Source organism: Coregonus lavaretus (assembly GCF_964263955.1).
Source record: "Coregonus lavaretus genome assembly, chromosome: 21".
Lineage (NCBI taxonomy): Eukaryota > Metazoa > Chordata > Actinopteri > Salmoniformes > Salmonidae > Coregonus > Coregonus lavaretus.
In genome coordinates this window covers 5,115,912-5,140,441 of record NC_140008.1, presented here as the reverse complement: position 1 = coordinate 5,140,441, position 24,530 = coordinate 5,115,912, and the positions used below count along the sequence as shown (strand labels likewise).

At 44.0% G+C, this 24,530-nt stretch overlaps 1 protein-coding gene across 1 annotated transcript; it reads right to left on the bottom strand.

Moving 5' to 3' along the window:
* Window positions 1–1,735: 1,735 nt before the first annotated feature.
* On the bottom strand, window positions 1,736–16,800 carry LOC311149189 (tripartite motif-containing protein 16-like). The gene is made up of 6 exons (XM_084186273.1): window positions 16,121–16,800; window positions 15,615–15,710; window positions 4,198–4,431; window positions 3,892–4,051; window positions 3,707–3,766; window positions 1,736–3,470 (listed from the first exon to the last, which is right to left on the bottom strand). The coding sequence occupies exons 1-6, from the start codon at window positions 16,715–16,717 to the stop codon at window positions 2,959–2,961; spliced, it is 1,659 nt and encodes a 552-aa protein (XP_084042399.1). The 5' UTR covers window positions 16,718–16,800; the 3' UTR covers window positions 1,736–2,958.
* Window positions 16,801–24,530: the final 7,730 nt, after the last annotated feature.

The window sequence follows — 24,530 nt, the reverse complement described above, 5'->3', positions numbered from 1 at the left end:
ATTAAGGGGAAAATGACACTGAGTTTACAAGCTGTAATTTCAATCAAATTGAGATGTATAAAGTCACACATGATACAGCAGCTATGCATCAGCACACTGAACCCTCAACCTCTGACCCCTGATTGAGAGAAGAACCCAACAGTCTGCCTCCAGTTTGACCATCATCTCCTCCAGTCTGACAACAGGAACTTCCTACCACAACCAATCATCACAACCTCTGAAAGAAAAACACGCCCCTCACACAAACTCAGACCCGTCAGATCAATTACTGAACGATGTCCAAGATCATCCATCCCCTACATGACTCAATTACTGAACGATGTCAAAGATCATTGTATTATATTATATGATAATATATTATATCCATAGGCTACACTCAGTATAGTGTTAATGATGACTTTCAGCTAATTATCTTCAGTTTGGTGCCTAGCGAATATGACTCATGTCTCTATGGAAACATCAATGTAAATTCACCTTAGGTTTTTACTCCTCACTTTCCCTTTCAGGTCTATAGGGTTTTTCTGCCCCCTGCTGGAGACTGGAGCACAAGGCAGTCCCTGGCTTTCTTTGGGCAGCTGGAGGATGAGGACCTCCTCACCTGTTGTGACGGATCCAACAAATATCCCTTGGTGAAGGCAGGGGCCTATCTCATCCAACGCTTCAATGACTCTTATGGGAGGCAGTGAGAATTTCCCATGTTAAGCTATGGAATTAATTGTACAGCATTGTATTGGTGTTGGCATGGGGTAGAGGGAGTTTACATATACCAGTCATTTCCTTTTAAATCCATGAAGGGAAGTGGACAAGTTCAAACTTAGAAAGGAGATAATAGTTCCACACCCCATGTGTCCTGATAACTACAGGAATGAAACCATATTGAGGTTGTCTGCTTTCTAAAGTCTCCCGAGTGGCGCAGTGGTCTAAGGCACTGCATCACAGTGATAGCTGTGCCACTAGAGATCTTGGTTCAAATCCAGGCTCTGTCGTAGCCGTCAGCGACCGGGCGGCGCACAATTGGTCCAGGGTAGGGGAGGGAATGGCCGGCAGGGATGTAGAGCATGGTGTTTGCAATGCCAGGGTTGTGGTTTCGATTCCCATGGGGGCCAGTATGAAAAAAATATATAATAATAATATGCCATTTAGCGGACGCTTTTATCCAAAGCGACATACAGTCATGTATATATATATATGCACTAACGGTAAGTTGCTCTGGATAAGAGCGTCTGCTAAATGACGTAAATGTGTATGGTTTGGGGGAGAAAACATCAGGTAAAGTTCTGGGGGATGTCAGCCATGAAGTTGTCTAAACACAACTGGAACATAATTTGTTTCTGATTCATTGTTAATGGATTTTCCATTAGGAACACAGGGGGAAAACCTAACACAACAACACACATAACACACAACCAATAAAAACAAAGGGGGAGGAAACCACTAAAGTCATTACCATATTGTCATTTTCTAATGACAGGGAGAAAACATGTAAAATCTAGAAGACTACTTTAGATCTGGTCAGAAGTGCCTAGTGCACTACGTAGGGAACAGGGTGTCATTTGGGCCAGAGTCAGTCACTCCCTATGAATTCTCTCTCTATCTTATCTGTCTTCTATATTATGTTCTCCTCTCTTCTCTCCTCTATTCACTCTATTCTATCATCCACACCACATGCCAGCTTCAACACAATCCATTTACAAGTTAAAGACACACCTTGGAATAAATAGCAAAGGAAAACTACTACTAGATGTATGTTTTATTTCCCATCACCATGAATCATATTTAATAACTGAACAGTAGCAGACCTAGCTTCATCTGTTCCTGACTCTGGGTAGTGGATTAAAAAGACCATCAATCTCCAATGATATTAAAGTACAATTCTGAACATTACTGATATACACTGAGTGGCGCAGTGGTCTAAGGCACTGCATCGCAGTGCTAACTGTGCCACTAGAGGTCCTGGTTCGAATCCAGGCTCTGTCGCAGCCGGCCGCGACCGGGAGACTCATGGGCGGCGCACAATTGGCCCAGCGTCGTCCAGGGTAGGGGAGGGAATGGCCGGCAGGGATGTAGCTCAGTTGATAGAGCATGGCGTTTGCAACGCCAGGGTTGTGGGTTCGATTCCCACGGGGGGCCAGTATAAAAAAAATAAAAAAAATCACTAACTGTAAGTCGCTCTGGATAAGAGCGTCTGCTAAATGACTAAAATGTAAATGTAAATATACTGAGTGTTAAGATATCTGCTGGTTTATTTGTTTGGCTAATAGCACCACCTGCTGGACAGGTTTAATGTTGCTTGACTGAGCAGTATGGGAGCATTACATATGCCAAATTTAGGGCCGGTTTCCCGGACATCTCCATTAAACATGCTTTTTATTCTAGGACTAGGCTTCATCTGTGTCCGGGAAACCTGCCCATATAGTTTAAGTAGAAAGTAAGTTATTCCAGCTTGTAGTGGGCTGACTAGTCCTTGGGAATTGTCCGTTTGTTCCTGGACCATTTTCCATGCAGCTCCAGGTGACAGAGAACACATCAATATGATTAATGTGAGTGTACAAGATTAAAACATTGCACAAATATGAATGCATTGAATTGTAATTCATAACATCTTCTGAAGATCAAATCAGTCAAATAATTGTACATAAAACAGAGCAGAATGAATCATCACATCTGGGGACAATCACCACCAGCATGACTAGTATCTATGTGGAGCCTAATACAGTTTAACCAGCTCAGCTATAGACTACACCAGCGTGACTAGTATCTATGTGGACCCTACTACAGTTTAACCAGCTCAGCTATAGACTACACCAGCATGACTAGTATCTATGTGGACCCTACTACAGTTTAACCAGCTCAGCTATAGACTACACCAGCATGACTAGTATCTATGTGGACCCTACTACAGTTTAACCAGCTCAGCTATAGACTACACCAGCATGACTAGTATATATGTGGACACTACTACAGTTTAAAAAGCTCAGCAGTACCAGAGAGCCAAAACCCAGGATAGAGGGGCTGAGTGAATGTGGTCTGGACTCTGTGGAGGAGGGTCATTGTATCAGAGACACTGTAGAAGGACAGAGTACCTGCCTTGTGATCCAGGTCCACTCCTACTCTGGAGGACTGAGGGCCTGATACTTTAGTCCTAACATTATTGTGTCTGAACCAATAACCAACTCTATGACACTCTAAACTCCAGGACTTGTCATTCTCTCCAAATGCACCATCTGTCTCTGTTCTGCTGATGTCTTTATATGAGACTGCTGTATAAACACCCCCCCGACTCCACTCCACCTCCCAGTAACAGCGTCCAGACAGACCCTCTCTACACAAAACTTGACAATGGTTGGTGAATCTGTCTGGATGAACAGGATATGGTTGGACTTGGCCTTTACATGTCACCTTTCTGTTCCCTTCAGACAGAGATAGGCGTGTGTGTGCTGTGTTTGGGTCCAGTGTGAGCTGACAGGAATCTGGGAGAAGAGCAGAGCAGAGACCAATGAGGGGAGTTAGATCAATAAGTTAAGTCAGATACTGTATCTACCCTGTCTTTGATTAGAGCACAGCAGAGATCAAATCAGAGAAATATGAGGAGTCAGATAGATACCCAGTCTTTGATTAGATCTACTATTGCTATATATTTCTAGAGGAATTGTTAGGAGTGTCAGTAAAAAGAGACTGTTAGTTACTTCAGAATAAAGAGACTCACATTGTAAGAACTGTTCTCTGGTCTTGGGCTCTGGAGGCAGTACAACCTCCACTATATTCACTACAGACACACAAACACATTCACAGAGAGAGGGAATGTTATCATCACACCATATTCCACATGTATATGACTAGTAGGGAACTTTCAATGGTCTAAAGTTGATGTTCTTATTATTTTCAACACACCTGTAGTTGAGATCTTGGTCCATTCTCCTTTAAGGACGTCTTCTAGTTTCTCTCTCAGTTCAGACACAGTCTTACTCACATCTCCAAAGTACTGAAGAGGACGGACAACGATGCTGGGTAAGTCTGAAGATACACTGGTACTGGAGAGAGACTGATAACTCTGGAGAGAGAGAGAGACAGAGAGAGAGAGAGAGAGAGAGAGAGAGAGAGAGAGAGAGAGAGAGAGAGAGAGAGAGAGAGAGAGAGCAGAACCAAATGATTGAGAGTTTTAATTTCATATCACATGTATCAAGGCAGTTGAGTTACCTGGAGGAAATGGATGTGATCCTCTATGTGTGAGAGCTGCTCCAGCTCAGTGCTTCTCTTCCTCAGCTCAGCTATCTCCTGCTCCAGTTGCTCCAGGAGTCCTTCAGCTTGACTCACTTGAGCCTTCTCTTGGGCTCTGATCAGCTCCTTCACCTCAGAGCGCCTTCTCTCAATGGAGCGGATCAGCTCAGTAAAGATCTTATCACTGTCCTCCACTGCTGCCTGTGCAGAGCTCTGTTAAGAGAGAGAGAGAGACTGACTTGTCTTACTTTAATGAGCCATCCTCATTACACTAACACTCCCACCCCTAAAAGCACATTGCGTGACACCACAACCTCCACACAATCACATTATCCAGTACCCAACACCACAGTACAATACACCATCCAGCACCACATTCCAACCGTCCATCCAACCCCTCCTCTCCAGCCGTACAGACAGCCCCCCTGAGCCCCCATACCTCCTGAAACATCTCCACACTGTTGATCATTTTGTACAACTCAAACTCAACCCTAAGGCGTCAACAGTAATGGCATTACCCTGGCAACACAGAAAAAACATGATGAACAGTCTGTCATTGCAGAAAACGGACACCCCTCCCCAACTCCCAGGTCAACCCGAGCCAACCAGCTATTGGTGTCCAGGGCTCCATGTAATACCCTCCACTGGAGGACCCCTGACCTTTCCAGCACTGGGAGCTTATAGAGCACCCTCCACCTATACCCTGCCATGCTCTCAGCCCCCACAACCCCCTGCCACTGATGCCCCTTCACTCCCGCTAAGCTCCTGATGTGTCTAACCTTGACACTGAGGGTGTACAGCACCTTAACCCCCACCTCCTCAAACTCCCCCAGGCTCAGAGTGTTAAAAGTCAGTAAGTCCTCCGGACTCTCCTGCCAGTCCCCAGTCTCTGCTGTCACTTGCAGTGGTGGAAACGGTGGTGGCCCCTCCTCAGGCTGCTCCAGCCCCATCCTCACTGTGTCAGGCAGAGCCTCCTGGACCTCCCCTATGACTCTCTCCAGCAGCCTAAGAGACGTTTGTCCCGCCTGCTGTGCCGACTCTTGGGGGGTTTTCCACCCCCCGGCAGCCGCAGGTCTGCTAGTCAGAGTACGACCTTACCTTACACAGAAAGTGGCACAGGTCCTAATCCAGGCACTTGTCATCTCCCGTATGGATTACTGCAACGCGCTGTTGGCTGGGCTACCTGCCTGTGCCATTAAACCCCTGCAACTTATCCAGAACGCTGCAGCCCGTCTGGTGTTCAACCTTCCCAAGTTCTCTCAAGTCACCCCGCTCCTCCGAACACTCCACTGGCTTCCAGTTGAAGCTCGCATCTACTACAAAACCATGGTGCTTGCCAACGGAGCTGTGAGGGGAACGGCACCTCCTTACCTTCAGGCTCTGATCAGACCCTACACCCAAACGAGGGCACTACGTTCATCCACCTCTGGCCTGCTAGCCCCCCTACCTCTACGGAAGCACAGTTCCCGCTCAGCCCAGTCAAAGCTATTCGCTGCTCTGGCACCCCAATGGTGGAACAAGCTCCCCCACGACGCCAGGACAGCGGAGTCACTGACCACCTTCCGGAGACACTTGAAACCCCACCTCTTTAAGGAATACCTGGAATAGTATAATAGTAATCCTTCTACCCACCCTTTACTACCACTGTCTTTTGTCAAAACTAACACCTGACTTATTTCACCTGCTAGCACTGACTTGTTTAAAGAAATGTACTTATTGTGATCGAGATGTAGTTGTCCCACTGGCTATCCTAAGTTGAATGCACCAATTTGTAAGTCGCTCTGGATAAGAGCGTCTGCTAAATGACTTAAATGTTAAATGTTAATGAAGAGCTGCTGATCCAGCCCCAAACCACCAGCCCTCCTCAACAGAGCACATGCTGGTTCCCTCCAGCCCACCTCCGTAGGGTACAGTAGCAACACACGTCCTGTCCAATAATTTCCCAGACCTTTTAAAAAAAAAATCAGAGGCAGACCATCTGAGAGACGGCAGCTGAGAGTTTGTGAAAGGCCAGGGAAATGTCCATTTGATTTCTCTGTGACAGAGAGAGTTTGGAAAGAACACCCAGGATCACAGAGTTATGCCCTCTATAAATCAGAGTACAACTCCACAGCCGCGGCCTCATCTCCCCACAACAGAAGTTACCCACCCATCAGGTTCCCTCATCTCCCCCACAACAGAAGTTACCCACCCATCAGGTTCCCTCATCTCCCCCACAACAGAAGTTACCCACCCATCAGGCTCCCTCATCTCCCCACAACAGAAGTTACCCACCCATCAGGTTCCCTCATCTCCTCACAGCAGAAGTTACCCACCCATCAGGCTCCCTCATCTACCCAACAACAGAAGTTACCCACCCATCAGGCTCCCTCATCTCCCCCACAACAGAAGTTACCCACCCATCAGGCTCCCTCATCTCCCCCACAACAGAAGTTACCCACCCATCAGGCTCCCTCATCTCCCCCACAACAGAAGTTACCCACCCATCAGGCTCCCTCATCTCCCCCACAACAGAAATTACCCACCCATCAGGCTCCCTCATCTCCCCCACAACAGAAGTTACGCACCCATCAGGCTCCCTCATCTCCCCCACAACAGAAGTTACCCACCCATCAGGCTCCCTCATCTCCCCCACAACATAAGTTACCCACCCATCAGGCTCCCTCATCTCCCCCACAACAGAAGTTACCCACCCATCAGGCTCCCTCATCTCCCCACAACAGAAGTTACCCACCCATCAGGCTCCCTCATCTCCCCACAACAGAAGTTACCCACCCATCAGGCTCCCTCATCTCCCCCACAACAGAAGTTACCCACCCATCAGGCTCCCTCATCTCCCCACAACAGAAGTTACCCACACATCAGGCTCCCTCATCTCCCCACAACAGAAGTTACCCACCCATCAGGCTCCCTCATCTCCCCACAACAGAAGTTACCCGCCCATCAGACAAACGTAAAACAAGGGATTTTCTTGGTTTCCCCACTCTGTTTTTCCAACCCCTCTGGTGAAACAGAGAACTGAGCCCTGTACTATAATATAATATAATGTGCCATTTTGCAGACGCTTTTATCCAAAGCGACTTACAGTCATGCGTGCATATATATATATATATTTTTTTTGTGTATGGGTGGTCCCGGGGATCGATCCCACTACCCTGGCGTTACAAGCGCCGTGCTCTACCAGCTGAGCTACAGAGGACCAGGTGCAGACACATTTATGAAAGCAAAGACAAGGTCATTATTTGGGCTCTAAACACAAACAACCTACCCTTACACACCTCTTTTGCTACCCCTGCACTAAGATTTCTGCCATGGCATTTAAATGTTTTTGGTTTACATATTCCCCCAGTCTTTGCCGCCGTTCATGTTAAGGAAGTCTAACCGTGAAATCTCCATAAGAGGTGGGAGGGAACTCACCAAAATCAGAAACCAGTAGAGAAGCCCATAAAGCCGCCATGCCAGAAAAAACATCAATTTAAGCAGATTCTGAAGACATGCCCTTAAGAACCCATGACCCATTTTTTTTCAGCCTATACCGCTTCCTGAGTGAGAGGACACTAAACCCTTCATTCTTCATCACGTGTTGTACTGACCTTACAAACCTTCCAGCATCAATCAAATAAGACTCCAGCAGAACCTTATTTTTCCCCCTTTAGTCTCCATCAGGAACCTAGAAAGTTCTCTCACCGTATATACTGGGCCCTCAGCCTGACTGGCTGTCAGCTCTGGATCCAATGAGCCGTCTGAAAACGAGACGCCTTGTCCTCCGCTCCCGCAGACTCACCTCCCCCCTCTTCCTCCTCCTCCATTGGCACGGTACCGTCCTCCTCCTCCCAAGTCTCTGCCCCCCTGCACTTCCCCCCTGATCAGAGCCTCTTCCCCAATGACAGGCAATATTTCCTGGGATGAGCCCACCAAGCCTTCGCCCACCGGAGTCTCTGTTACTACAGAAACCTGCCTCAGCTCATGTAGCCCAGCTGCAACCCTCCCCACCACCGCTTTCTCCACGGCCTGCGCACCACCACTTGACCCTGCTCTACTCTCCTCCCTCCTGGTACCACCACCACTTGACCCTGCTCTACTCTCCTCCTTCCTGGTACCACCACCACTTGACCCTGCTCTACTCTCCTCCTTCCTGGTACCACCACCACTTGACCCTGCTCTACTCTCCTCCTTCCTGGTACCACCACCACTTGACCCTGCTCTACTCTCCTCCCTCCTGGTACCACCACCACTTGACCCTGCTCTACTCTCCTCCCTCCTGGTACCACCATCACTTGACCCTGCTCTATTCTCCTCCTTCCTGGTACCACCACCACTTGACCCTGCTCTACTCTCCTCCCTCCTGGTACCACCACCACTTGACCCTGCTCTACTCTCCTCCTTCCTGGTACCACCACCACTTGACCCTGCTCTACTCTCCTCCCTCCTGGTATCACCACCACTTGACCCTGCTCTACTCTCCTCCTTCCTGGTACCACCACCACTTGACCCTGCTCTACTCTCCTCCTTCCTGGTACCACCACCACTTGACCCTGCTCTACTCTCCTCCTTCCTGGTACCACCACCACTTGACCCTGCTCTACTCTCCTCCCTCCTGGTACCACCACCACTTGACCCTACTCTACTCTCTTCCCTCCTGGTACCACCACCACTTGACCCTGCTCTACTCTCCTCCTTCCTGGTACCACCACCACTTGACCCTGCTCTACTCTCCTCCCTCCTGGTACCACCACCACTTGACCCTGCTCTACTCTCATCCCTCCTGGTACCCCCTCCATATATTCTGCAATTCTAAGTAATTACTACTTTAGTAAGGATATACACTTAGTAAGGACATACACTTTATTCAGTACTACTGCAGTTGCTTAATAATTCCAATAGATGGCAGCATAAGACAATGAATGACTTTTCAGAAGATTAGTTTAGTTCTCTCCCTGGATACACCACCACTCCCCATCACAGGAAAACTCCTGCCTGAGCTTTTTTCTGTCCCTTTCCACACTGCTAATGCAAAAGGAAGGACTGAAAACACATTACTGTGAAGTAATATAATGATGATTCAGGTTTATTATTACCTGTTTTTATGGTCATGTTTTGAAGTTATACTTCATTACTATAACGATTATCAATAAGCCTGAACATTAATTCAGTCACCTCTGCTTGACAAAAACGTATTTATCTAGTACATTCATTTTCAAATTGATCAACCAGCATCGAGCCACTCTGCCTTCTCGAACAAGTAGCCAAATCAACAAGCCCCTACAAAAGCTTGAGCCGTCAGAGACAGCGAGCACTCTGTACTATAACGATTATCAATAAGCCTTCTCGCACAAGCGAGGGGTATGTTGAGGAAGATTTGCTAACCACAAGGGTTGCATGACGTAATTGATTGGCGGGCTGGAAGATGCAGTGTTTTGTCTTTTCTATTCCGAGACCGTTTACTCCCAATATCAGATATTAAGAACGTTTTTATATAATGCATGTTTACTAGGGTTGAGGTTAGCGCATCTGACTAGTGATTATTTGGCCGGTGTTCAATACCTGCTAGAGTTAATATTTTGTTGCTCTCCCAAAAGCAACACAGGCCTAATACGAGATATATAGCTAACTGTAAAGTAATGAGTGACCTTTTTAGAAAATCATAGGACATAGTCTTTGGTTGCATGCTATTTTATGCTTGTAGCCTATAACTAATGCTTTGTGGTTTTATGCAGCCATCTATTGGAAATATTTAGCAATTAACAGTTATTAATTAACGTAAAGACATTGGTGAGGCAGCTGAGAAATAAAGTGTATTTTTCTTATAAATTCTGTAGATCAGTCTCAAACCTGCCCCACCTATGCCATGCCAATTGCTGGACTTTCACATAGAGGTTACTAGGTCACACCCAGTTCAAACCACATTTAAAAAATAAAACAAATGTGTTGTTTATCAAGTGTTCTGCCTTGCAATAATATATATAATAAAATGACTAATAAAGCAAAAAGTTATAGTTTTTTTTATATATATATAAAATAAATGCTATTTAGCACTATAATGGTATTTACTAACGTAAAATTATTACTAAAATAAGTTCTCAACGTGTTCTAGGCTACCCTACCCTAGAATTAGGGTTAGGGGTTAGGGTTAAGGCTAAAATAGGTTATATGTAGGGTTAGAGTTTCTGTATGACTCTATGTAACATCTGCTGATGTAAAAAGGGCTTTATAAATACATTTGATTGATTGTTAGGTTTAGGGTGTTTAAAGCAAAAAACTGTATGGGTTATAGCTCTCTTGCTCCTCCCTGTGGCCTTCTGTGGGTACTACATACCTCATTCACAACACTTGCTAGGCTCATTATCTGAGGTAGCAACTGTGTCAGATCTATAAATCAATGAGCTACACCTATCCATTTAGTTTACAACTCAGTGAACCTGCGCAGCATTCGCTCAATTCAATGCCTATGAACTTACAGATGTCGACACATATCAAATTACCCAGCAGTAATATAGAAACAATAAATGTAAAAAAAAAAAAAATGAAAGGTTATTTCTTAATTGAAAAAATGTATTCTGGCTGTTTAAATCGGCCACATCTTGAAAAAGAGGACGGATATGCGTTTTGTTTAGGTTATACACCTTTTTCTGAAAGAAAATATGATTAACCGTGACCAGAAAATGTTAATTGTTTGATTGCTATGCGCCAACCATATGTAGCACTGTGGGTCACCACAATGTGTACCCTGGTGAACAGTGAGTTTGCTCACCAAGTAGTCATAACCTTGTTAATAATAAGTTACCTGAGGTAAAGCTACAATGTTAATACGGGCTGGTCTCATTACCAACAATAGTGAAGCTGGCATTGTGACGCAGAACAATGGGCTGGGAATATAACTTTCATTAGGCGAGTTGGTGCCACAGAGCTCAATACAACTAATAGGAGCTGGCAGGGTGAAACATGCCCTATTATTTCTAAACTACGGCAAGCATCTGGGACATATGGTAATATTATGAAACTGGGCTCCATGGCGGATGCAATTAAGTAGTTTTATCAGAAAAAGGTGTTAAAAATGTATTGTGTCCAGCCTAGTCCTAGCCCCCGCTGCCGGCTGTCTGCACTAACATTACGCCCTACATCCCCACACTAGAAACACCCAAAACTATCTGTGGTAGCAAACCCTGCGTTCCACCCCTCCCCTGCGTAACCTTGAAGTTTGTTAAGAAACAAACACTTGTCTACGAAAAGAGACAACATGTTTATCGGATTCCGCTTTGCACCCAGCCGAGAGCACACGAAAACCACTTGCAAATTTACCAAAACTAACCAACTACTTACAGTCTGTTCGTAAGTAATTAACGGAGGCAGATTAGCCACCACAACTCTTGTCGAAAGAGGCGACACACCCCTCACAAAAATCCCACTCGCAACAAGACAAACCTTTTTCATTAACACAACCACCGCCTTGTTCATTCTGGATGCAGAGTGCAGATGTTCCGCTCCAACCTGTTCGCCGACCATGAGCAAAACTTCCTCCACACCTTTTTCCGGAACGCACCCGAAGCGACAGCATTTCTTCTCCACTCGGTTGAGGCCATCACGCCGCCCTAACAAACTACCCCTACTCCCCCCTCAACTCTAAACGATAAACAGTGGAAACCAATAAACAAACCCTCCACCATGAGAAAATATATTCAGAAAATACGCAAGAACCAAAAGAAAAAAGAATAGTAGCCCTCCTCAAGAACAACAAAACTCTCACGCAACCAACTTCTTCTTCTATGATATGATGGCGGTCCACAAACCAACGTTAAAGGTGCATGCCGCCACCTACTGTGCTGGAGTGTGTGGTCAATCACGGTTTCGAACATGTCTAAATCCCCCTACCTAACTCAGTACTTCTGAGAAAATAAAGAAGAGCCCTACTAACTTCTAATAGACCCTCCCCCATCCCCAAAATCCCTTCCAAACCCCCCCAACCCCAATGACCCTACACATCTTTCCCTCTCTTCAACATACTTACAACAAAAGAACAACACATGTTCCACCGTATCATCGACCATACCTTCCAGACTCAAACCATTCACATGCTTGCCAACCAGATGTAATGACGAGATCAATGTACAATGTCCTAAGCGCAATCGAGTAAACACCACCTCTTCCTTCCTAATCTGACCTTTGAATCTTGGTCCATCGACCTTTCTGTAAAACTGTAAACTATTCATATAAATGCCGGCCCTTGTGCTCAGAGTACCATCTCTTCTGCCACACATCTATCAAAATGGCTCTGATCTTACATTTGGCCTCATCTCTACCCAGTGGAACATTAATATCAATTATATCTCGTTTCAAAGCTCTTTTAGCTAACTGGTCTACAATTTCATTCCCTTCCACACCCGAATGTGCTGGGACCCAGCAGAATCTCACTACTAAACCCATTCTCTCAATTCTCCATAATAACATTAATACCTCCAATAGCAGGTCACTCCTATTAGATTTACCAGATGATAAACTATTCAATACAGACAGAGAATGTGACCATACTATAATTCTAAAAGGTTGTACGTCCTCCACCCACTGGAGGGCAACTATTATCACCAACAGTTCAACTGAGTATACTGACAGTTCATCTGTTAGTCTTCTACATATCTGCACATCAAATTCAGGAACGTAAACGCCTGCTCCTGTGAGCCCACTATCAGGGTCCTTGGATCCATCTGTGAAAAGTGGTAGAAAAGCATAAAAACTTCTACCAATGTAATTGTCAACCAGTTTCACTATATCACTGACTTCTGACCAATCTTTCCTTTTCTCTACCAAGGTTAGATCAACAACAGGGTCTGGGAGTAACCATGGAGGAACATCCCCTATCACCACAGAAGGGCCAACCTCCAACTCCCTCAAACCACTCTCATCAGCAAGCTTTCCAACTGTCCAACCAAAACCACTGCCTTGTCTACTAGTATATTCCCAACAGTCATCTAGAACAGTAGCAGTGGGATGCTCAACCTCACAGCCTTTCAACCCAATAAGATAATGACTATTTTTTACGCTGTATTTCCAAAGGCATCTCTCCTGCCTCCACCAGTAAGGCACATACAGATGTTGATTTAAATGCACAAATACATATCCTTAAAGCTATATACTGGATTCTGTCCAGCTTCTGAAGCCAAGTCTTTACCTCTGTTCCATAAACTGTACACCAGTAATCAATTGTCGTCCTTATCAGAGCTCTATAATATCCATCAACAATTGTCTGTCAGCACCCTATTCATAACCAGAGACCCACACAACCAACTACCATGAAAGTTAATGAATGAGAGAGACATGAACATCGTTACAATATTGTACATAGACATAATGTAACGGTTCTTCTTCTTTGGTGTTTAACGGCGGTTGGCATCCAATATGTTGCATTACCGCCCCCAACTGGACTATAATATAAATCCATTATACTTTGTGACACAAAATGGGAAAAGGGGAAATTATAATAATAATAAAAAAACACTGTAGTGTATTAGGATTATGTCTTTGTTAATGGTTTTTAAGTGGAACTGAAAGAATGTTTATCTTAGTTCAAAAGTAGCCATTTGTAGGGTGACGCCCCAGGGGAGACAGGTGATTGGACAGCAGAGGGAGCAACCCATATTTTTACATTGTTTAAAAGTATATGCTGGAGGAAGAAGAGGTTAGAGCAGCCATTGCAATCTGGGACGTTGCTCTCCGGGTGATCTTGACACCTGTAACTCATGCTGAAAGCTTGTGATATGAATAAACTTATGATCAAGGTTCAGTATGAGCGGACTCCTTTGTTTATCAGCAATGACTAGCAACTTTTACTCGATACCACAACACCCTTCCAACTAACCCTACACTCATTAAATACCCACTACCCAATTCCACTACTTTGACCCTATCTGCTCCTGCACCATGCCAACGGCCTGGGAGGACAGGAAACCACAACTCAACACACCCTGTAACTCTTCTGAAGTCTAATCTTGTATGCCCAAATAGTTCTCTGCAGCTGCCACCACAACATCTATTTTCTGTGATTTCAATCAATTTCTGCTGTACAGTTGATAACCATTGCTATGAACGGCAAGAAGCTAACTTTACTGAAACACATATCACTCGTTGATCTATCCCTCTGTGCTGGCACAGATCTACTACTCACAGGGATCCTCTCAGGATCTCTCACCCTTCACCCATTCTCCTCTACTTTCTTCACTGTCTCAGTATACGACACCTTCTGCACTACTCTGACTCTAGCCACCTCAACCTGCCTCTCTCGCACTGGACACTTCAGATCCCCAGCAACATGGGCATCCCAACAGTTGACACACACAAATTTATCGACCGAAACTACACAATCCTCTATCCCATGCCCTCCTGCACACTTCCCACATCTTGGAATCTCCCTCCTACAAACTGCTGCAACATGACCATAAACGTTGCACCTGAATCAGCACAGTGGATTCGCCACAAAAGCTCTAACAGGATAACTGATATATCCTACCATGACTTTGTCGGGTAAAGACTCAAAACTCAAAAGGACTGACAGTGACTCCTCTGTTTCACCACGCTCACCACCAGGTCTGTGTTGCACCAAACGAAACACAAACAAATATCACAAGTCCACTACAGGTTACCTTCACTGATTCAACTGCACCCAACTCCTTTCCCACCCACCCTGAAACTACAAATGGATCTGCCAAAAGGTATGGATCCACGTTCTCCTACAATGTATCTCCTACTGCACCAGATTCTTTTTTATCATGTCCATTGATGCCAGGCTCTGGTTCTGAGCTCATCACCACACCTTCTACCTCACTTAACTTTCCCTCATTCATTTCCATTTCACCTCCTGAACTCAGTCTGGCGAATGGCTCACTCTGTTTGCACTTGAGTTATAACATTTGAAAGTTTTTATTCCTTTGACACTTTTGTGAGTGTAATGTTTACTGTTCATTTCTGATTGTTTATTTCACTTTTGTTTATTATCTATTTCACTTTCTTTGGCAATGTAAACATATGTTTCCCATGCCAATAAATCCATTTGAATTGATTTGAATTGAGAGAAAGAGAGAGCTCCATGTTAATGTATAGGGGACATGAGTCAGTCATGATTTCTCAAGGTTCTGTGATGAGGTAGCCCCGCCTTCGACTTCAAAATCAGTGTCGGCCCTCAACCCAATAGGGAATGTCCTCTTGGTGTAACGGTCAAGATGTTGGTTTCTCCTGTGGTAGACCCGGGTTCATATCCCATCAGTTACATTAAGCAGTCTATTCTCTGAAAGGGGTCCAGACAGCCTGTTCCCGTCAGTGGGATTGGATAGGGGCCTCTCTCCCTCTCTCTCTCTCTGACTGGAGGAGAGAAGTGAAATGATGCCTCTCCTCTGGTCAACAATACTCACCTTGAGAGACTCCACAGCCTGTTGGAGCTCCTTCAGGTCCTTCTCTCTCTCCTGGAATGTCTGCTGGACCTTCTGCTGACTCATCCCCATCTGCCTCTGTGGATAATCACTCTTCAATGAGCAATCAAGCTTTATTTGTCTAGTAGATCAATAGTATAGTAATGTGACATAGGGCCCATAGAAGATAGGGATTCAAATGTTGAGGAAGAGTGTGTGAAATTATATTATTAAGTTGTTATGTGAATTATTATAGTTTTAACAGTGCACAAAACAGGGGAGCTGATTGGGTGTTTGATAACGAATGATGATGGTGTTTGACTTTAGAAAATGGTAAACATTTGGAGAATCTGGGTTAACATATCTATATAATCAAGGTTTGTGTTCATATTTGTTCTGCCGTGGATCGATATCATTTGAATGATCTCATATTCAAACAGCCTTAGTTCCTACTGTATCTTTAATTATTTGATTATCAGACAGTCACCAACAAGTTGTTCTGGTCTTACCTGTTTCTCAGTCCTCTCTGCTGCAGCTGACACTGTATCATGGCCTTTATGTTCATCCATTGTACACAGCATACAGATACACTGCTGATCGGTACGACAGTAAACTTCCAGCAGTTTGTCATGATCAGAGCAGATCTTCTCCTGTAGTTGTGTGGTGGCTTTGACAAGCTTGTGCTTCTTGAAAGCAGGAGATTCATAGTGAGGTTGGAGGTGAGTCTCACAGTAAGAGGCCAGACACGCCAGACAGGACATGAGGGCTTTCTGCTTTCTGGTCCCAGTGCAGACATCACACGCCACATCTCCAGGTCCAGCATAGCACAGAGCAGGAGGGGGAGCAGCCTGGAGTCCTGTCTTCTTCAGTTTCTCCACCATCTCAGCCAACATGTTATTTTTCCTCAGATTAGGCCTTGGAGTGAAGGTCTCTCTGCACTGAGGACAGCTATAGACCCCTTTCAGAACATCCTGATCCCAGCAGTCCTCAATACAGCTCCTACAGTAAGTGTGTCCACAGGGAATAACCACCGGCTCCTTCAGTAGATCCAGACAGACAGAACAACAGAACTGGTCCTGGTCCAGCAGAACTCCCTGCAGAGCCATTTGGATTGTTGTTCACTCTCACACAGACAGACGACACAGAGACTCAGATCAGTTTCGTTTCCTCAGAAGAGAGTTTGTGGGATGGGGATGGACTTCCTGGTTCAGCCAGAGGGGTGGGGTTAGAAGGAGGGAGGGAGGGAGGGGTTAGAAGAAGGGAGGAATAGAGAGAGGAACTGCATGCAACAGGAAGAGGGAGACAAATAGTTTTGTTCCTAGGTTAGAGTCCTGGAACAAATGAAATAATGAATCTTAAAATGTGAGTTGTTAGAATATATAAAGGATAACAGTTTCTATGAAGAACATATGTATAATTATTTTAATGACCTTTATAATGCCTTATAATACACTTATGTGTTCTACTTAAGCAATAAAGCCTGAGGAGGTGTGGTATATGGCCAATATACAATACCACAGCTAAGGGCTGTTCTTAGGCACAACGCAATGCGGATTGAGAATTATGTAACACTTTCAAAAATCAAATCAAATTATTGGTTGCATACACATATTTAGCAGATGTTATTGCAGGTGTAGCGAAATGCTTGTGTTCCTGGCTCAAACAGTGCAGTAATAACTAACAATACACACATCTAAAAAGTAAAGGAATGGAATTAAGAAATATATAAATATTAGGACGAGCAATGTAGGAGTCTGGAGTGTAAATATATTTATAAACTGGGTAGTTCAAGCCCTGAATGCTGATTGGCCGACAGCCGTGGTATATCAGACCGCATACAAAACATTTATTTTACTGCTCTAATTACGTTTGTACGTTAATAGCAATAAGGCAGTTTTAGAACACCTACTCATTCAAGGGTTTTTCTTTATTTGTACTATTTTCTACATTGTAGAATAACAGTGAAGACATCAAAACTATGAAATAACACATATGGAATCATGTAGTAACCAAAAAAGTGTTAAACAAATCAAAATATATTTTATATTTGAGATTCTTCAAATAGCCACCCTTTGCCTTGATGACAGATTTGCACACTCTTGGCATTCTCTCAACCAGCTTCATGAGGTAGTCACCTGGAATGCATTTCAATTAACAGGTGTTCCTTCTTAAAAGTTAATTTGTGGAATTTCTTTCCTTCTTAATGCGTTTGAGCCAATCAGTTGTGACAAGGGAGGGGTGGTATACAGAAGATAGCCCTATTTGGTAAAAGACCAAGTCCATATTATGGCAAGAAGAGCTCAAATAAGCAAAGAGCAACGACAGTCCATCATTACTTTAAGACATGGTCAGTCAATACGGAACATTTCAAGAACTTTGAACGTTTCTTCAAGTGCAGTCGCAAAAACCATCAAGCGCTATGATGAAACTGCCTCTCATGAGGACCGCCACAGGAAAGGAAGACCCAGAGTTACCTCTGCTGCAGAGGATAAGTTCATTAGAGTTAACTGCACCTCAGATTGCAGCCCAAATAAATGCTTCACAGAGTTCAAGTAACAGACACATCCCAACATCCACTGTTCAGAGGAGAATCAGGCCTTCATGGTCAAATTGCTGAAAAGAAACCAGTACTAAAGGACACCAATAAGAAGAAGAGACTTGCTTGGGCCAAGAAACACAAGCAATGGACATTAGACCGGTGGAAATCTGTCCTTTGGTCTGATGAGTCCAAATTTGATATTTTGGGTTCCAACCGCAGTGTCTTTGTGAGACACAGAGTAGGTGAACGGATGATCTCCACATGTGTGGTTCCCACCGTGAAGCATGGAGTAAAAAAAAAAAAGGTGTTCACTAACTGTAAGTCGCTCTGGATAAGAGCGTCTGCTAAATGACTAAAATGTAAAAATGTAAATGTAGATGGTGTGATGATGTAAAAATGTAAATGTAGATGGTGTGATGGTGTGGGGGTACTTTACTTATGACACTGTCTATGATTTCTTTAGAATTCAAGGCACAAATTAACCAGCATGGCTACCACAGCATTCTGCAGTGATATGCCATCCCATCTGGTTTGCACTTAGTAGGACTATCATTTGTTTTTCAACAGGACAATGACCCAACACACCTCTAGGCTGTGTAAGGGCTATTTGACCAAGAAGGAGAGTGATTGAGTGCTGCATCAGATGACCTGGCCTCCAAAATCACCCGACCTCAACCCAATTGAGATGGTTTGGGATGAGTTGGACCGCAGAGTTAAGGAAAAGCAGCCAACAAGTGCTCAGCATATGTGGGAACTCCTTCAAGACTGTTGGAAAAACATTCCTCATGAAGCGGTTTGAGAGAATGCCAAGAGTGTGCAAAGCTGTCAAGGCAAAGGGTGGCTACTTTGAAGAATCTAAAATCTAAAATATATTTTGATTTGATTGAACACTTTTTTGGATACTACATGATTCCATGTGTTATTTCATAGTTTAGATGTCTTCACTATTATTCTACAATGTAGAAAATAGTCAAATAAAGGAAAACCCTTGAATGAGTAGGTGTTCCAAAACTTTTGACCAGTAGTGAAGGTATCCAAACTTTTGACTGGTACTGTATACAGGCTCTGACTGTCTGCTCTATATCAGCATTCATCTTGGGCCAGAATAACACTGCTTTAGCACCTCGTTTTGACTTTTCCATCCCTAGATGGTCCTTGTGTATTTTGAATGTTTTTCTGTAACACACTTGGTATCACAATTCTTGAACCCTTAAACAGAATCCCATCAAGTCCAGATAGCTCATCCCTGCTTGAATCACCTTTTGCAAACACTCATCTTCTGCAGTAGCACGTGAAATAACTGTCCACATTTCATCTGAGACTGGGCAACTCTTTCTGATAAGGTTTACATGTATGGTCTCGTCCTGCTCATATATATCTGGTTTGGTTCTGAGCTGTCAAAAGCTCTGGACAATGTGTCTGCCACTAACAATTCTTTCCCTGGCCTGTACTCGAGTTGCAAGTCATATTTCTGAAGTTTTAGAAACAGTCTCTGTTCCCTTGGTGGTGTGTGTGTTAGACCCTTCTTTACAATAGTAACTTAAGGTTGATGATCTGTTTCAGCCCACACTGTTTTACGACAGATAAACACATGGAATTTCTCACATGCATATGACAGTGCCAATGCCTCTTTCTCAATCTGAGCATAGTTACACTCAGAAGTTGGCAGAGCCCTGGAGGCATATGCAACTGGGCGCCATCTAGTGCCATACTGCTGTAACAACACTGCACCTAAACCTGCTTTAGAGGCATCTGCTGAGATTTAGGTTTTGAGCTTTTTATCATAGAACCTCAGTAGTGGAGCATGCATGATGTAGTGGACATTCTAATCAATAATGAGGAGAGACAGGGTCAATCACCAATCAGGATATTACTTTATTCAAAACCAGTGGCGGCTGGTGAAAAATATTCTCGGTGGGGCTGTGCCATACTTTTTTTTTCCTGTAACCATCGCGATATATTTTAACACAAACTGCAGGACAGCAGTGCTCAGTGAAACATTCAGTAATTATTTAATGCCAATATAAAAAAGTTGAGGCATTCTTACACAAAAACATATTACACAAACCCAAGCCTTTCATTTGCATTTAAAGTGAACTTTTCACCATTGGTAGTAAACAGGCAACGCAACAGGCATGCTGTCAGAACAGAGTGGAAAGTGGACAATAACATGAAATTATTATAAAGTTTATAGGAAATCTTACACTGTATAAAAGGATGTATAATATAGAAATGGATATCAAGTGGATGAACTCAAACCTTTGACTGGAAGAATAGCATACAGTATTTTATGATCATACTAAATGTGACTAATTGTTAATGTGCTCCAGAACTGCAACAATTAATTGATACAAAACAACATATATACAGTAATATTAGCAAAGACACTATTAAGACTTTCTAGAGTACCATATATAACTGGATTTTTTATGCTAAGGTCAACTATATACAAAGAAACATGCGGCCAGAGCTGCTCTGTGTGTGTGTGTCTGTCATCTTATTTGTACAGGAATTTTGCCCGTCTGTCCTTCTGAGTGGCAAACCTCTCAATGACCCTTTGATTAAAGTCAGGAATGTCCCTGACAAGTTTCTTCTCCATGGAGAGCATGGCCAGAGCGTTCAGGCGATCCTGTGTCATGCTGTTTCTCAGGAAGGTCTTGATCCTTTTCAGTGTAGAGAAGCACCTTTCTGACTCAGCAGTTGTCATGGGTGTGGTGATGAGGATCTTGAGGAGGCTGGCAGTCTCTGTGAAAGTGCTCTGAAGGTTGTTCTCCATGAAGAACTGGTACAGGGGCACTGCACCACTACAAGCCTTGAACTCACTGTTCTCATAGATGAGGGACAGTTCGGTTTTGAGCTTGGCCTTGTTCAACATGGGGTACGCCTCCACGGTTGTTTCAAGCGCTGTATCGGGGAACTTCACACTGTGTTGTGGGAACAACTCTCCGTGCAATAGTGTTGCGCTGATGAGGTGCTGGGTGAAGGAGAACCTCTCTTTGGCATGACTCAGGATGGTATCACATACCTGTAAAAGATACATCATCAGCTTTAATTTGCAATTAAGCTATTTTGATGCAAGTGATCCTGACTGACACATGCCTATGTCCAACTCAAGTATATGATTACCAAGGTGCTGATTGTTCAGGGTTTTGGCTACATACTACCAGGCCTGAAAAAAGTTCTAGGGGGAAACACTGACAATTACATCACAACTTACCTCTATAGCCAACCTCTGTTGTTCTCCTGGTCCCAGCATCCTCCGTCGCTTGATGGGCTGTTGCTACTCGTCAGATGCGCTGTCCCCACACAAAGAGGGAATTGAGGCCCTGGGTCCAAAAAATAAAGTTTAATTTGATAACTTGCAATCAGACTTCTTAACTCACTGTAATTCCCCCTCAACACACAACCAGTGACTTTTATATATATATATATATATATATATATATATATATATATATATATATATATATATATATATATATATAGACAGACAGACAGACAGACAGACAGACAGATAGTGTGTATATACACACAAACTATGTCTAGTAACTGCTTTTAACCTGTGATGTACATAATTAACTGATGTTATTACGTTTTAAAGCCTTTTTCTATTACATTTGTGAGAGGGATGCAACATCATTTTGTTCTGCTGTGCACTTAGCAATAAAGTTATTCTTCAATAAGAACTAGGCCTCTTCTAGAAATTGACCTGGTGGACACCTGAATAATTATTACAAACTGTGTAGTACTTTCCTGCATTATTATCAACGTCTGATTGTGTCTTCTCTTTCCTTTTAAAATACTAAAACAAATATAATTGTGACGGCTCTATGATAATCACTCACTTTGATGACCAGACACATTTAGGCTTTTAAACTGTTGTAAGTGAACTATTCATCTTTCTAACAACATCTTTATCAGCCAATAGTAAATATAGTTATTTACCTGATTGTTAGCATGCTGTCTGTGAACCTCTGGACAAGTGCTTTAATGAAGACAGGGTCGATGTTCCTCTTCTGCAGCTGGCTGAAAAGCATGTCCACATTTGGCATGATCTTGTGGAACAGTGCCAGGAAAAAACAGAAAGCCTCGTCTTCGAGCATCCTCACAAAGCCCCCCGCCTCTCTGACAGTCGGGGCATCAAAGTTCCCAGAGTCTCTGATGGTCTGGAAACACGTTAGGAGGTCATCCCTGTACTCGTACACAGTGTTTACAGCGCGACTGTGGAAGTTCCACCGTGTTGTAGAGGCTCTGGGGAGTCTATGCGCAACCACTTCGTCAAGCACGGTGGTTCGCTTGGGAGACCTGGAGAAGAAAGCAGAAAATCCTGCAAGGTCGGAAAAGAAAGTGCCGATCCTGGGGATGCGTGAAGTAGCCTGCTGCATGATGAGGTTCAGCTGATGTGCATAGCAGTGGACGTAGTGCGCATTTTCGTACACATCCACTATTTTACGCTGCACTCCGCCGGTGGCTCCCCTCATCACACTTGCTCCGTCGTAAGCCTGGGCAATAAGTTTGGCCTTTTGTCCATGTGAGAGTATGGTGCTGAGCCTCTCCAGCATCGCTGTAGCGAAGGTGTCGGCGGTTGCGTTCTCGATCAAAATGAACTCGAAAAAACGCTCTTGGACGTTACTTTTAGCATCGATGTAGCGTATCACAAGCACCAACTGGCAGTGGGTGGAAACGTCAGTCGTCTCGTCAGCTTGAATGGCGATAAAATCAGCACTCTTTACTTCCTCCAGGATGTAATCCTTAAGCACTGACAGCATACAGTCCAACAGCTCGTTCTGTATCGTCTTTGACGTGCCCTTAAAAACGGTAGCTGTCTTCAGGTGCTCCTCCAGCACACTGTCGAGGGAGGCAATAAAATCCACTAAGCCCCGGAAAATGCCGGGGTTGTCCGAGGAGTCAGTCTCCTCGTGCCCACGCAAGGCCAACTCAAAAGCCCCACAGAACTTCACACAATCGATAATTTTGGATAAAATGTGCCTGTTTTTATCCACCTCCTCATTGTGTTCCCTCACCACAATCCTGTGGCCGTCATCCAGCTGCGTAGCAATGTTCACCCTTCCTAATACAGCTAGCTTTACAGAGTTGTCCATGTGTGCCCTGGTGTTCTCATGTTTCTTTACCTTCTCTGACAGGTGCTTCATATCCCTCACTCCGGTACCTGTCCATGCTGAATCTGACCCCGTCGTTTTAAAAAGCAAGCACGGAAAGCAAAATAAAGCATTAGCATCAGTGCACCCAGCTAGCCAAGCCTTCCTGGTGTACCAGCTACGGGAGAAGCCGCGCATATACTGCTTCCCTTTCTCGCTAGCCTGCTGTCTGATTGAGAGGTCAGGTTGATCTGGGCCCAGCTCTTTCACCCGAACTTTCTCTGACAAAGTTCTCCTCTCAAACGGATCTTGGAGGAGAGATTTCACCGAGTTAGGGTTGGGTCTTGGAGGAGTAACGTTTGCGCTCGCCATTCATTGTCGTCTAGTAAAAATGGCGCCACTGGAGCCCGGTCCTTATTTTATCAGGGGCGAGCTTGGGGCGATAAAATAATCGCCCTCCTTGGATTCGATTTAAGATCGCTGATTGTCTACATTTTATGTCATTCATTCATATCTTAAATTAGCAATTGGCTTAACTGCTACGTAGACCCGCCTCCTCAGGGCACTTTCTGTATCGCCCAGAGCTGACGAGGCGTTTGACAGGCAGAGGAAAGGTTGCGAATATGATTTTCTATCATATCTTACACATATTACTGTGTGCATTCCATATTTCAAACACACAAATATTGACATACTGATGTTTTTATTATTATTATTATTATTTTTATTTATTTTTTATTTTATTTTTTAAAATAATGTTATTTAAGGGGGCGGCGCCCTAGCGCCCTCTATCGGCCAGCCGCCACTGTTCAAAACGTATCAATAAGGTAATAAGTGAGGCTGGTCGACCCAACAGTCTTGACACAAAGAATACTAAAGATCTTTTATAGCAAAGATACACCCTCTTAGTCTACATGACAAATAACAGATGTATGGAATGAGTCAAAAGGTGAGACTTGAAATATGAGAAAGGAGTATCCCCAAGCCAGAAAGCATTTGCTATGAAGACTGTTCTTACTGTATGGAAATCAGAGTTTAGCCTCCAAAACAAGCTTCCTCTCATCATTATCCATACCCCAGCCATCTCTCCCTGGTACCTCATTACACCAAATAATTCTATGGAATGCATTCTGTAGGTTTTATCACAAAAGGCATCGTAAATCTACTGTCAGTGTTATCAGACACATGAGAGTTCTAAGAACCCTTTTCTACTGCAGAAAACAACCATTTGATGCAATAACAGTATTAGAACATCATCTAGTCATTGTTGTCCTCACAATG

Coding starts and splice junctions, on each gene's coding strand:
- LOC311149189 (XM_084186273.1), bottom strand. CDS start 16,717: ATGGCTCTGCAGGGAGTTCTGCTGGACCAGGACCAGTTCTGTTGTTCT. Junction 4,432..15,614: donor AGGCTGTGGAGTCTCTCAAG/GTGAGTATTGTT, acceptor CTCTCTTAACAG/AGCTCTGCACAGGCAGCAGT. Junction 3,767..3,891: donor GACCAAGATCTCAACTACAG/GTGTGTTGAAAA, acceptor GTGTGTCTGTAG/TGAATATAGTGGAGGTTGTA.